This window comes from Schistocerca americana, chromosome 1 (genome assembly GCF_021461395.2).
Source record: "Schistocerca americana isolate TAMUIC-IGC-003095 chromosome 1, iqSchAmer2.1, whole genome shotgun sequence".
NCBI classification, from domain to species: Eukaryota; Metazoa; Arthropoda; class Insecta; order Orthoptera; family Acrididae; genus Schistocerca; species Schistocerca americana.
In genome coordinates this window covers 706,316,099-706,332,257 of record NC_060119.1, presented here as the reverse complement: position 1 = coordinate 706,332,257, position 16,159 = coordinate 706,316,099, and the positions used below count along the sequence as shown (strand labels likewise).

Sequence of the window (16,159 nt, the reverse complement as noted above, 5' to 3'; positions counted from 1 at the left end):
AATATTGTTCCTTTCAAAGCAATTCCCTTTGGCAACTATACAACGTTGGAGTCATTGCTCCTAGTCTTGGCAGCAGCACTGAAAGGATTCAACTGATTGGACCTTTAACATGTTGGTCACATTCTTCTGAACGTTTTCCAGAGTCCCAAAATGATATCCTTTTAAGACATTTTTCAATTTTGAGAAAATAATATGTCAGAAGGACTCAGATCAAGTTGGGGCTGTAAAACAACAAGAATGTCTTCTGAGGTCAAACATTCTGTGATGGAGTGGCCATGTGACATGGGGTGTCATCATGAAGCAGCATCCATTTGTCTACAATGTCTGGTCTCACTAGATTCACCCTTTTCCTGAGCCTTTCAATGGCATTTTCGTAAACATTCAACAGGTCACACATTATCCTTATTTTTAAACATCAGTCTGATCTCACAAGAGCACGCACACATTCAACAATTTTGTCGGTTTTTGAAGTTTAAGATCTCTCTGAGTGAGGTTCATTTTCATTTTCAATGTGTTCTTAGCCTTTCAAAACTGATCAGTGTCAGCAAAAACTTGTGTTGAAAAGCCACACTTGCTGATTCCCCAAGTTTAACACAAAACTAGATAATATAATGTTGCTCTAAATTCCGCTGTGAGGTATTATAAAAAGTGAGGTATTATAAAAAGTGAGGTATTATAAAATATGTGTGTGTGTGTGTGTGTGTGTGTGTGTGTGTGTGTGTGTGTGTTTTCCACAGTTCGTCCTATACCACTGGACCAATTTCAACCAAACTTGGTACATACATCACTTGCTCTCAGGAAACAATCGTTCGGGTGTAAGAATCAACTACCTATCATAGTTCAAGCAACATGATGCCATGAACAATGAGATGCATGAAAAACTCCCACATTGTGTGCGACATTAAATTTGTTACTTCTTTGCTACTAACTCCATTCACTACATATTTCACAGACAATATCCACATGTATGTAAGTACCTACACAAATATTTCATTGTATGACATATAGTTAAAGAGATATGATGTATACACACTGAGGTGCATGAAAAAAATGTTGCGTCATGTGTGAACTTTTAATACATTTATTCCTTACCACTAAGATACTTCTACAGTTACGTCAACTTAAGGAAATACCTGATACCTGGCAATGCTTTCGACTGTTTTCAACTGCAAAGTGAAAATGGTTGTAGTAAAAAACAAGAGCCGTCTATAGAGGGGTGTTGCCATAGAGATGTTTCACTATTTTGTTGTAAACATGTGAAGCAGCTGTGGCCAGTGTACAGTAATAGTTCTACTTAATTTGGAACTGTACTTATACATCTGTACATTATACATGTTTCTTTGTATGGCTATTTCATAATTTTAAAGGTGTTTTCACGAATACATGAAAACAAAATTTTTTCAACAGTATGCTACAAACACAGTTCATTTGTTTTCATTTCTAATAGAAAATTGCCAAAAAGGAATATACAGGCATTGCCAGGTTTGTCAGCTAGATTAAAAATAAAATTTCCTTTTCCATCGTAACATATTTGAAACTCATGACCCAATTTCTTCAACTTTCCTTTAGCTATTTTATGTCTGTAGCGAATGTAAACCTCCCTTGGTTATGGACAGCAATATAGGTGAACTATTTGTTTTTAAATCAATGGTAAAACATTGCTGAAATAGTTGCAATTAGTGTAGAAAGTGAAAAAAGTCTTTTAACAGCCTCTTGACACTTTCTTGATAAAAAAAAGTTACCAGTGTGGTGCAATATTATGAACTCTTTTTAGTACTCAGACCCAGTTTCTGTTCCAAAAAAACTCCTGAATCTCAAGACTTTGTGCAGCTGCATTCTTGCATGTCAGATCAAAAAGCTATTCTATCTTCTAACAGAAAGCTTACTCTGATTTAGACCCAAAACACTTCTGGATAACTTTGAGCATCCAACAGAATTACTCAGGTATTTTAAGAGATTTGAGATTTAACGTCTGTTGATGTCAGTCATTAGCAACCACTGATGTCTTTCTTTGTTCATTATTTTGTAGTACTATCAACTGGACAAATTGCACAATTATTTCAATGAAATAGCCATATCCGAAAGTGTTAGCAATCTTGGTAAAAATGGAGGAATGTATTGCAGATTAAGAGAGTCTAGTACCTGTACTATCTTTGTCTATTCATGCGCAGGCGGAGTACTTCTGCTTCTTGGCAGGGGAAAGGCGAAAGTACCAGCAAGTGCAGTCAGTCGAATTGGGCCATTTCAGTATTGCAACTGCTAAGGCCACCTGCCTAAAACATGTTTTTATGTTGCATTTGTTGACTGCAAAGTAAATAAAGCTGTGCTCAATCTTCTGAAAATTGCAGTGGTGTTGTCCTCTTGGAAGTGATGTGCCCTTGCCTTCCTCAGATATTTGGACTGGCTTATCCAGCAAATTACAGGTGGAAATATATGAGGGCAGTCAAATGAAAGCCATACACCAGCAAAAACAGGACCATTAAATGCATCTTTACAGTATGGAACTTAATCCACTGAGCCACTGAATGACACTACTACAAAAACCAATAATAATTTATTTATCAAAAAATAACCACAATGTAAGGGGCAAACACTAGTTACACATCTGTACAAGAAGTAAACAAAGAAAATGGGGTGGTACTCTGCACTGTTTCTATTTAAGTAACAGACAATGAATAACAAATAATTATTTGAATTTGTGGAGAGGAATAATTCCTTTATCCATGAATAATTTATTTGCAAATTAATTTGTTTGAGTAATCTATTTACAGGAATAATTATCTTGATACAAATTTATTTCAATAATGCCCCTTTATAATTATGATAGGCAAATGATATGAAAGGGAAACTGCAGTTAAGAAGGGCATGAGACATGATTGTAGTCTACCTACACAGTTCTTGAATCTGTATGTTGAGCAAGGTGTGACTGAAACCACAGAGGAACTTGGAAAGAAAATTAAAGTGCAGGGAGAAGAAATAAAAACTTTAAGGTTTGCCGATGATTTTGTAATTTTGTCAGAGACACCGAAAAACTTGGAAGAGCAGTTAAAAGAATGTCTTGAACAGAAGTTATACGATGAACATAAACAAAATTAAAACAAGACTGATTGATTTATCTAATTAAATCAGAGCAAATATTTTAAATGGTACTGTTAGTAACATGGCGATTCAATTCATATTACAGCACAACCCCGCTTTTACGTTCCGCCGTTTACGACATTTTTTAACGGTACTGTCAAATGCCCTATGCCCACAATGTTAATTTGCACCTGATTTTGCGTCAACGAATTTATAATTTTCTTGTGATTTATGCATTACGAAAAATATGTTTGTGCAGAAAAAATGACACTGGGATGATGTTGGCCATTCAGTAGTGTTTACAAATATTACTTGGTTAAGTTTCTTGACACCAGGACACTCTACTCAGTGGATTTGAACCGATAAATGTGTAAAAGTTGGAACAATTTGTGCTGTATCTGCCCCCGCTGCCAAGCTCTACTTGGCGTGGTGGCTGATGGGAGAAACTAGGTTCGTTCAAATGAAGATATCATGACAAATCACAACCATTTCCAAACTGTGTCTACTACGCAGATGCAGTCTCGTAATTGTTGTGATCACCTGATACCTTTGTCGAACCATATTTAGCATGTTCCGGTGTCTGGCTACACCGTTATTCACTTTGCATTGCTCAAATGTTTTCAGTTTAAACACAGCGCCGGTTACATATTTTATTCATGCTGCAAAACGTGTTTCGAGAATTTATTCTCATTCCCAAGTGCAGTATTTATATATATGTATTTTTTGGAAAGTTACACAAACAATGTGAGTGATTTTGTGTGTGTGTGTGTGTGTGTGTGTGTGTGTGTGTGTGTGTGTGTGTGGTTTTCTACATAACTGATGAGGCCCAGTACCCGATAACCTCAAAAAGCGACTACAGTGCAAGAAACACAGAATAACACATATTCAAACACCACAAAATACTTACTTAGTATTTGCACTTGACAACGAGAAAAAATTTTTCAGAACACTTCAAGCTAAGCATGAAAAAATATGTAACTAGTGCAGATTTCATTATTTAAATAATGAATGACAGCTGCAGGCTTTCAAAAACATCGATTATGACAGATGAAATTGAGTCAAAAGTTCCTACTTCCCAGACAATTATGAGTTCCAGTTACATCAGCCGTTTTTATTAGGTAATAAACGTTCATTAGATAATAAACAAGTCCCTGACAAGTCTTTTGATGCCTGTTATGTACATATACCATACATAAAGTGCAAGTGTGTGTCCTACACATAACTTTTACAGCGTAAAACGTTATTTCCCACATTTTACATTTTCCCATGTTTTACACCACTTTTTGGAAGTCCCTTGAAAAATGTAAAAGCAGGGGTTTAACTGTATATTGGTGCCTATGTTTTACATATGGGTGTCAAGTTGGGGTACTTTGGCCAATGTTTTCACGTTTGTTTACTGTTATGGCACACACAGCCTGTTTTGTTGCATTCAAATTCTTCATGATGAACATTTATGGTGTTACATCCAATTACTGACATTCTTCACTCTGTAAACCATTAATTCATTCTATTTTGGCTGAATAATAAAAAGCTGGTTTTACACACAAACCACAGTGTACTATATTTATAAAACTTTGAAGATCCTAGAGAAAAAAGCAAGAAAGTTGGGTGACTAAGGGTTCTTAAATAAAGTGTTTCCAGATGGCTTGACAGGATCTGCACATCTAACCCTCTAAACTGAAATAAGCAAAAGCCTTTATGGTAAAAAGACTTGCAGGTTCATTAATGGAATGAATTTCAAACAGAAGGAATAGCTGTTTGTATGATGTGCGGGGGACTTACTGTGTGTTGTTTGACTATTCCAAGCATTTTTAAACTTAAATATGACCAACACAAAACTTTAAAATTTAATAAGTTATTAATCTATTGTTATTTTACTGCTCATTGCTCTAATTTTCCTCTTTACATGAAGGACAAATTGCAACTTTGAGGACGTATTTTAGAAAAAACTGGATCATTGCATATTATGTAGTATAATGAAATTAAATTTCCTGTTCTATCCCACATTATCTATTTCATATTAAGGTCTGTTGTTGCACTGCAGTAGAAAAAGTTCAAAATTACAAACAGAAAAACTGTCACACTTATACATCTCGACTAAAGTATTCATCACATTAAATCAAAACAAAACTATCAGTTTCTAATGACTTACCTCCTCCACCACCCATAAGGGATGAATTTGCTGCATTTACAATTGCATCAATTTCCAACTTCGTTATATCTCCTTGCCATATTGAAACTTTCTTGCTGAGATTGTTATTTGGAGAATAGCGTGCATCAGGATCACATTGCACTTTGGCATTTGCAACTGAAACAGGAGGCCAATAGCTAAAATTTATCCAATCAATGTAATTAAATGGCAATTATATTTTACTTCTATTGTTATAAAGGAAATTATTTTTATGATATTCTGCAAATTATTATTTATTTGTTTACGAAATGGATTTCAAGTTCTTAGGCCATCACGAGGTGGAAGCTGAATATCACAACTGCTGATAAAATGATGAGTGACTCACACAGACATAACTGATCCAGATAACTCACAAAATTATTAGATACAAAGATTTTACAAAGGAAATAATTACTTTTTACGTTGTGTTTCATGATGTATTGATCTGTATAAGTTACATGTCTTATCTGTGTTTGTGACATTTCATTTTCAGCTTGACATTTTGTTTTCACCTGATAATGTCATAAAAAGCACAAGGAAAGTTTTTCCTTCCTAATATTCCTGTCATGTTCTGTCAAGCTCTGGCATAAAACTCAGTTAGTTTTATGTCTACAGTACATGAATAAAATCATAATTTGCATATGTCAATTCTGATCAAGATAATATATATTTATCTCACAAGTCTTCATTGTGAATGACCGGGCATTTGACATCCAGTTCTTAATAAATGTCATGCATTAAAATCTTCAGAAATACTTACTCATTCTACTCTTGCATGTTTCCTCTTGTTACCTACCCTTTTCCATTAGGGCATCACTCATCTATTGGGATATACCGGAGTACTTCCATTACCACCTTACACCTCATCCACTTGCCTGGCTAAATGTCCTCTCTACTTCCATATCACTTTTATTATGTTCATAATCACATTGTCCACCCCTATCCATTCACTGGCTCACTTATTTGCTTTCCTGTTTCCCCTAATAATTTCTAAAATGCATCTCTTCATTGTTTGTTGGGAAACCGGTTTTTGAATGGATTTCATATTACAGATTAAAAGTCTATGTCTGATTGCCAAGAGACAAAACTGGAAGCATAGTTCTGAAATCCTGTTTAGTTTACACTCCAGACCATTTTTACTCTTCTATTTCTTTATGTAAAATCTTTTCCACTCCATTGGTTGGCTAGTACAGCAACTATTACAAATTATTTCAAAAAGACTGATCTCTTTGAAATGCTATTTCCTTCACTGTCCATCCTGATATTGTCTTCAGATGCTTTAAATAAACTGGTTCCACGAGACTGTTTATCTGCACCATTTACATTTTCATGTGTTGATCAGACAACATTTTAATCTTATTTAACTTGATTTCCATGTCTTCTGTCAAATTCACTCTTTTAAATTCTCCCACTAGTTGTTGAAGTTAATCTACACTAGAGGCAAACTGTATAATGTTGAAAGAAACACAAATGTGAACCACACATTTCATTAATATCCTTTTGTTTTATCAGTTTGATGGTCCAAAAAGTTTCTCAATGGCTGCTAAGAATTTATTTGATAATATGGAATCTCCTTGCCCAATTTTGAATTTCCCACTATTCATAGAAGTCTAATAGAAACTTTTCACACACACACACACACACACACACACACACACACACACACACACACTTAAAATTCATCATCTTTTGTATGCAGTTGGTGGAAATTTTAGAGAATATTTTTTGATTATAGAGGGGAGGATGGTAAATCTCTCTCTCTCTCTCTTTTAATGCCTTGTCTGCTTATCGTGTAGTACAATTAGTGCATTGCTCCTGTGATGCAGTCCAAAGAATGAGGTGCCAAGGCACGATTGGTACCTCACAATGAAACAATAAGTACACATAGTCGCTGCCAGACACAGCAAGAAATGAGTGCAATTTGAGTACACACACCCCAAAGAGTTTTCATACACAACTGCCTCAGCAGGCATACTTATGTATGAGAACACTAATGCTCAGCCCAGTCTGCAACCATCACCAAAGATGACAGCATCATCTCTCTACCAAGTCAAAAATGTGATATAGTATTAGAACTCTGCATAAATGTTTACTGTCAACTGTATTCTGTAACAAAAGAGAAGTTTCTTCTTGTTCTGTTATCAAGCGACACATTAATGTTCTGTGACTAATAAATGCTCATGACATTCCTGTGGGCACAGAGTGTTACAAAGTTTTTCATCTTCTTCATGTTGCATTGAAGTGATCTAATATTTGATGTTCTGTGACTAATAAATACTCATGACATTCCTTTGGACATAGATTGTTTCAAAGTTTTTCATCTTCTTCGTGTTGTATTGAAGGGATCTAATATTCATGTGTTGTAGTACCACCCCAGCTTCCTTTGGGAGTAACACTCAGAATCTGTCACTTTACTGATGAGTGTTATTTCGTCCAGTGCATCATCTTTCTGCTCAGATATTCTATAAGTATTTTTTATAAGTTCTTTTTCTATCACTTTGCCTTCAACTATATTTACTGAAACAGAATTAGCTACAAAGAGTTTTCCCACATAATCTTACCTCGAACGGCTTTATAGCCATCATCTGGAATGCAAAAGTATTTATTATTAAGTACCTGTGTTTCAGAGAAATCTCTTATCTACTATTAGTTACCTTCCATCTAGGAGCAAAAAATGTGATGTCTACCCAGCATCAGTTTGTTTTTATTTTCCTCAGTTCTTAATGTTTATACCTGTTTCTGTCATTGTTTCTATTGTACATTTTCAGACACTGTGAAAGACTTATCTGAATATTTTTGTTCATTTCAAGAAATTATGCCGTGTTCCTCTTTTTGCATATTTGAATCTCTCGTCTTCTGTTCCACTAACTGCCCTGTTCTAACTGACACTCCAACACACTGTGCTGTTTGCATATTTCTTCAATAAGTACAACTTCATCTGTGTAATCCTTGTCTAAGATGCTGAGTTTGTTGTTTCATTGAATGTGTTATATATCTTCTTATCCTTAAGGCTTCTCAAGATCTCAATTTCTGATTTCCTGCTTGGTGAGTGCTTCTTTATAGCTTTGTATCTATTAATTATGTTTTAAGATGTTAATACTCTTTGTTTTTGAGCTTGTTAGGAAAAATTGAAGAGCAATTCTGCCTTACAAAAAAGAAACAAACAGTGTTTTGCATAAGGTGGAATATCTTTCCAATCTATACCTATTTTTAGCCAGTATCTTGTATAGTTTTGACCACTGCCAGTTGAAAGTTTTTTTTATGACACTTCCTGTACAGTTTCTTCATAGCATTCTTTATACTTCCTCATCATCAGAATACGAGTACATCATGATTTCTATTGAATATCTTTTGAAGTCTCAGATTCCCTCAACAACTGTAATACTGTACTTAACTTCCCTATTCACAATAAAGCCTACACAAGAAGTCTTAGCTGCTCTTTACCTCTGAAATGAAATAAGCTATCTAATTTCAATTATATTTTTTCTGCTTCACCTACAATATCCTATTTTACCTTATTTAACTTTTCTCCACTCCACTGAACTTGTTTTAGACTGTAAAATTCCACAATTTATTGTCCCTAATAAAAAATTGTTAGAAGCAGTTCAGTTTCTAAGGCCCACATCACTGTCTACTTAGATGAATTTGTTTAGCAAGATGCTTCACAACATTCAACAGCTTGTTGTTCCCACCTGCGCGCCACCGCATCCTTAAATACGTCTAAACATGTTATGCAGATGATAGAGAAGTTGCTGCTCTCAGACCCACTCATCAACTACGGCCTTCAAAGTCAGCTAGCATGTGAGATAGGTCATACAATGAAGTATTGCATGTTTCAACTGGTCCAAAACATATTCAATTGAGTTCATGTCAGCAGACGACTGTATGTCATCCATCCTGTTCCTTACTGCCTCCTGTAGGAAGGCATTCATTATATGGCCGCAGTGTGATTACGCATTTTGTCTTGAAAGACAAACCCATTGCCAAAATGCTGACTGTGAGGCCAGACAACATGTTCGAGAATCTTGTCATAATACTTCGCAGTATTCCAAATACCCTTGATACCAATAAAAGATGTCTGAATGCAAACAGCAGCCTAAAACATGAGTGCACCACCTGTCTGCTGAACTCAAGGGACTGTAGGCATGAGATTTGCACATCCGAAGAAAACCAAATGCCATTTATCAAAGTTCCATAACAGGCACTTCCTAGCACACTTCTTTCGTGTGCCATGGTGCTAGGTAGTTTACACTGTTGTTCATAATGGATACCTTGAGACCATATTGATCATATGGAGATGGCTTTGTAGTGTCTGAGTAAACACAGCCTTCTTAATTTCACCCAAAAAGGCAGTGTGCAGTTCTGTTACATTATCCTTAGGATGCTTATGAGCTGTGGATTTACCAGCTGGTGGTTTAGATCACGAGTGGTCACTTGAGGAAGATCTTGTATGAGGCTATCAGCACAATAGTGGCCTAACACAATTTTTTTTGGAAAAAATGAGATATTCACACAGTAAATCACTTTACGCCCTACCATTACATCCCACAATCGTAGGACATGTATTTGGACACCATGGACAATGTGGCAGTGTCAGATGTTGTTTATGCACTGTGCAGTGCCATACAAAATGGGGCGCAATAGTGGCCTATGGCACATAGGCCACTATTGCACCATGTACGCATAGTGATGTGAAAATTACCGAACTATCAGTTTAATAAGTCACAGCTGCAAATTACTAACGTGAATTCTTTACAGACGAATGGAAAAACTGGTAGAAGCCGACCTCGAGGAAGATCAGTTTGGATTCCGTAGAAATGTTTGAACATGTGAGGCAATACTGACCCTACAACTTATCTTAGAAGAAAGATTAAGGAAAGGCAAACCTACGTTTCTAGCATTTGTAGACTTAGATAAAGCTTTTGACAATGTTGATTGGAATACTCTCTTTCAAATTCTGAAGGTGGCAGGGGTAAAATACAGGGAGCGAAAAGCTATTTACAATTTTTACAGAAACTAGATGGCAGTTATAAGAGTCGAGGGGTATGAAAGGGAAGCAGTGGTTGGGAAGGGAGTGAGACAGGGTTGTAGCATCTCCCCAATGTTATTCAATCTGTATATTGAGCAAGCAGTAAAGGAAACAAAAGATAAATTTGGTGTAGGTATTAAAACCCATGGTGAAGAAATAAAAACTTTGAGATTTGCCGATGACATTGTAATTCTGTCAGAGACAACAAAGGACTTGGAAGAGCAGTAGAACGGAATGGACAGTGTCCTGAAAGGAGGATATAAGATGAGCATCAACAAAAAGCACAACGAAGATAATGGAATGTAGTCGAATTAAGTCGGGTGATGCTGAGGGAATTAAATTAGGAAATAAGACACTTAAAGTAGCAAAGGCGTTTTGCTATTTGGGGAGCAAAATAACTGATGATGGTCGAAGTAGAGAGGATATAAAATGTAGACTGGCAATGGCAAGGAAAGCGTTTCTGAAGAAGAGAAATTTGTTAACATCTAGTGTCCGGAAGCCGTTTCTGAAAGTATTTGTATGGAGTGTAGCCACGTATGGAAGTGAAATGTGGACGATAAATAGTTTGGACAGGAAGAGAATAGAAGCTTTCGAAATGTGGTGCTACAGAAGAATGCTGAAGTTTAGATGGGTAGATCACATAACTAATGAGGAGGTATTGAATAGAATTGGATAGAAGAGGAGTTTGTGGCACAACTTGACAAGAAGAACGGACCGGTTAGTAGGACATGTTCTGAGGCATCAGGGGATCACAAATTTAGCATTGGAGGGCAGTGTGGAGTGTGAAAATAGTAGAGGGAGACCAAGAGGTGAATACACTAAACAGATTCAAAAGGATGTAGGTTGCAGTAAGTACTGGGAGATGAAGAAGCTTGCACAGGATAGAGTAGCATGGAGAGCTACAACAAACCAGTCTCACGACTGAAGACAACAACAACAACGCGTAGCGAGTAGGCTGGTGGGACAGTGTACCATACGTCATACAGCATGTGACGGCCGGCGGAGGACACAGCTGCAGTATAGACTCACAATATTGTGGTCGACACACCACTGAATGGTCATTAGTGTGTGTGTAGTACAGAACGACATGTGCAGTAGCCCTGGTGAAGATGTCGAAGCTGCACTACAAGGTAATGATGGTGTTATGTTCCCTTGTTTGGACTCATATGATCAGATATGAACACCGGTGCAGATAAGGAATATTTCCATTTCAGACCTATTTGGATCGGACACTACTACCAATGCCTCAGACGTGGAATGTGCACCTGGCCAATTCAGCCAGCGTGCAAGTGGTACAGCAGATTAGTTACATGTCATGATAGCACAGCCCAATCTATCTGGTACATGAAAGGATACCACACCCACTACATCAACCATAGACGTACCAGAGAGGGATCATAGTACTGGTATTGTAATTGCACCGCAACGAGGAAGAAAACTGGTCCAGAATGCACACCCGTGGGCACGGAACACTCAAAAAGAAAAGTGACCGAAAGGGGAAGAATACATTAATGTGAAGGGAAATGTGCCAAAGAAATGTCCCACCCTCTGAGCATGCACGTGTCAGAAGGAATGTGGTCGACATTTTTCATCTGAACACCAGCAACATATATTTGACTCGTTCTATGCATTAGGTAGTTTCGACTTGCAGTCGGCACACATTTTTGTTATGATGAAGGTAGTCCCCTACAGCACGCATGTGTTCCTCTGGTACTACAGAGTCGAGACAAGTAACAACACACCTATGCCATTTCCAGAGCGAAGAGTGGATGTGAAGGTGTGTAAAACATTCTTTAACACCATTTTACAGATACCAGATAGTAGGATTACAAGAGTTGATTCACACAAAGTGCAGCACCAGACCTCACCTATCGATAAGTGAGGTGCATGACCTGCTAAAAACAAAACATCAATAGTAGAGACAGTTGAGGTAGAGAACTTCATAAAACGGTTTCCAGCATATCGGAGCCATTATGCATGAATGAATGAATGAATGAATGAATGAATGAATGAAACAGTGGATCGGAAGTATTTGTCGCCAGACCTGAGCATGGGGAAGTTATACCATTTATATAAAGTCGAGCATGATGACCCGGTCTTGTACTACATGTTTGGTTAGATATTTAATACAAGATTTAATCTTGTCCTTTCATCCCCCTGTAAGTGATTCCTGTCATAAATGTGATCTCTATAACATCAAACATGCTGCAGCCGACACCGCAGAAGGGAAGGGTAAATGGGAACATGAAAGAGAGTTACATCAATGAAAGGCCAATAGTGCGCTGATGGGAATGCATCACGATGCAGCTGAAGAGGGCATCAGGACAACGATATGACCGTGATTGCCTTTGATTTGATGAGGACTTTACCGACACTGGTACTTACAACAGGTATCTGTTACTACAAGTGACAACTATGGACATACTGCCTGGGTATAGACGACCTATGTACCAAGAGAGCACCATGTATGGAGTGAGGGTGAAGCATACCGAGGACCGCAAGAAATTGGATTGTGTCTCATGCATTACACTAAACATAACGTTCAAACAAAGTGACTGATTATGTACTCGGATCAATGTGGCGGGCAATATCAGAATATAAAAATGGCCTTACTGCGTCAATTCATAGTGCTGCATGCAGACCTCACACCGGAAGTAATCCATCACAAATTCCTGGTCAGTGGGCATTCATACCTACAGGACTTCTGTATCATCACAAAGAACAGGAAATTTCACCCAAACATATACACACCCTCTGACCGGATGAATGTCATTAATACTGCACATAAACAACAATCCTTCACCACTATACCCATGACAAGAAACGATTTCATGTCCACAGTATGTTTAGAGAGAAACATATGTAACCGTAAAGTGTCGACACAAAATAACCAGGATGCAACGGTTCCACACTCAGTGGCTTCAGTATAAAGCATCCTCTCCACATACCATGTTTTGGAAGTACTCCAATGAGCCAGATGTCCCGTTTGCCGATGTCAGTTTTGCTAAACGAGGGTTGAGATTAATTGAGACTCTGGGCGTACTATATCCCAATGGATGCGCTATTAGCACGTTGAAAAAGACCGATTTAATGAACTTGCTGCAATTCATACCCTCATTGTACCATAGCTATTACCATAACTTGAAGACATCTGCACAGCTGTGTGGCAACACCATCCCTGTAAATGATGATAAGGATGATGAACATTAATGCCTCGTGTATCTTGTCCAATGTTTGACTACGGCGTGTAAAACAATAACAGCCAATCCCACATATTTTGTGTATTATGACCAAGTGTGCCAAAACAATAGTAGCCTAACCCACACAATAAACGGTCTAAAAACACTATTACTGTTAACTCCATGTATAGCCGATCACCGGACACCATACCACGTTACGTATACCACACTCATTGCTATATGCCGCAATCACTACCTCACACATCAATTCTGCAAACGACAATATCTTCCAATGGCGATTCCCACAAACCAGTGTGCAGTGGGTTAGGCCACTATAGTGCTGATAGCCTCATATGTTCTGACCTCACAATAGCTACTGAATGTTCCAATGATGTCGTTGTGGTGGGAACATAAAGCAACAGCAGTGCACACGGTCTAAGCTTGATTTATGCTCTGAAAACTGTTGGCAGGCTGAACAGCATAGAAGAGCCATATTTGTCCCATTCATGACTGGAGCCACAACATGCTCTGCTGACCTTACCCGAGAATGCAGGCTTACTTTAACTTCCATCACACAAAAATTGTCCACAGTGACTTCCTATGGGCAAAAGAGTATTGAGAACAAAGTTTTTAAAGTTTCCAACAACAACAACAACTACTACAACAATAAAACTATCAAGCCATGAGGGTTATGTAAAATTTTTCTGAGCAAATTATTATATTATACCTGTGTGGCTCTGGTTGTATGATTAAAACTAAAAATACAAAGGTTCAAGGTTCAATTCTCAGCCAGTCACAGGCTTTTTTCCTATATTTTATCACTTCTATTAGTGATACTGTTCACACAAAAAATGTCAAGTTTTACCATGGTTTGGAGCCCCAGTAAGGCCTGAGACACCCTGTAATAGGCTCGACATGTTAATTCAAAGGATGGAAGAAAGAAAATGCATACCACATAACACTTCTGACAAACTGAAGACTTTTCTATTATTATGGTTTTATTCTTGTATGATGTATCTGGATATTTCAGTTTCTGAAGAGCAAAGCCTCTTCCAGTCATCACACCACAAAGCTTTATATGATTTTTGTTTAGTGAATTTTAAATTGTAACTCATATAAATCACTGCATCCTATCATAAAATACGACCCATTATGTCATAGTTGTAGTACAAAGATTAACATCTGCTGACAAGTGATTACAAAATATGTTAGGAAGTTTTAACATAAACTGCAATCAGATTTCTTGTTACATTTCATGAGCTACAACAGCAGTTGGAGCAAAGAAACCACAGCTACTTCCTTTGCATTGATTTCCAGCAGGAAGGTCATTTCTATTTGTAGGATGCCTCACTAAAAGACTGTCTGACAATAAATCAAAATAAAGATGGAGAAGGATGAAAAACTCTACTTACCATGCAGCACCTGACACATGTGCAGTCACATAAAACTAGCATCCAGAACAAGAGGTTTCATCCTACAGCAAAAGAGTGTAAGGATAAGAAGAAACTGGTCTCATATTAAGTAGGAATAGTATCCAGGATTCCTGATTAATTGATGCATGACAAAAGAGTAGAAGGTTAGGAAGAAACTAGTCTCAGATTAGGTAGGACAGAATTCAGGGTTTCTGTTTAAGGGATGCATAACAGTAAAGAACAGAAGGGGGTTTCTAATTCTGGATGCTGATGTTTATGCCACTTTCTGCTTATTACTGTCCACTGCACCCTCTTAATCAAGGCAAATTTCCTGTTCCATCCTTGCAGGTACGCATAACTGGAGGGTGCAATGACTATTTAATATCGTTCAAATACCAAGTTCAATGATCAGGCCTATTATAAATAGAACTGTGAAATTTAATGAAGATCTTGCACAAGTACTTACAATGATCTTTCAGTCGGTCTCTGTTCTTCTTAAAGTACTGATCCCATGTATCAACATGTTCGAGATTTACAATTTTTGCAGCACCTGCCATTCCTGAAAGTAGAATGCTTCGTTTCTGTGATCTTACATTTATGTATGACTTTCAAGTTTAGGAATGATGAATAAAAATCTTACAAAAGTCCTCCAACATGTGCACATGCTCACTTTGTAGTTTTCAGTATTCCATTGTTTGTATGAGTGAAAATTTGACCACTGTTTTTTACTTAAGTCATGAGATATTCTGGAATGTGATTTAATAGACTTTATAGATAACAGTCTTTTAGATTCACATAACAGCTAGGTCTGCTGAAATAAGAGAGAATATTCCCTGACAAATTGTATGTGGATGTCTGCTTTCTTCATCTCAAAAAATAGTTTTCCATCAAAAACAAAACACATAGTTTAGGCTCATTCATTAATTTTATGAAATGTGGATGCTTCATGGTTTTCTAGACTGCCACGCTTACAAGAGCAGTGCAGCAGCCAGGCAGCAGTTGGCATAGTGGAAAAGTACAGAATGGCAATGTGACAGTCCCTCTGCAAACACTTCTTTTTTAATTTTCAATTTTTACATTACTTACACTGCTAATTAACCAAAATAATGCTGAATATATTGTATTTATACATATTTCCATAGAAGGCATAAAAAGGAAAGGCGAAGGAAAAGTCGGGACTGCAAATATATTACGAAGGGATTGTAAGGTGGACACAAGAAGTTCTTAAATAAAATTAGAAACTGTTCTTATTTTACAGTTGATGATTTACATATGCTGAAGTCATATTAAT

At 37.2% G+C, this 16,159-nt stretch overlaps 1 protein-coding gene across 5 annotated transcripts in view; it reads right to left on the bottom strand.

Annotated features, from left to right (window-relative positions):
- LOC124609829 (ADP-ribose glycohydrolase MACROD2-like) overlaps nucleotides 1-16,159 on the bottom strand; it is a 100,476-nt gene that overhangs the window by 71,115 nt on the left and 13,202 nt on the right. For all 5 annotated transcript variants that reach the window (XM_047140108.1, XM_047140105.1, XM_047140106.1 and 2 more), the window contains 2 exons: nucleotides 15,335-15,427; nucleotides 5,231-5,386 (listed from right to left, as the gene is read on the bottom strand). In XM_047140108.1, coding sequence (XP_046996064.1) covers nucleotides 5,231-5,386; nucleotides 15,335-15,425 — 247 coding nt within the window. In that variant the 5' untranslated portion in view covers nucleotides 15,426-15,427. The remainder of the gene's footprint in view (nucleotides 1-5,230; nucleotides 5,387-15,334; nucleotides 15,428-16,159) is intronic.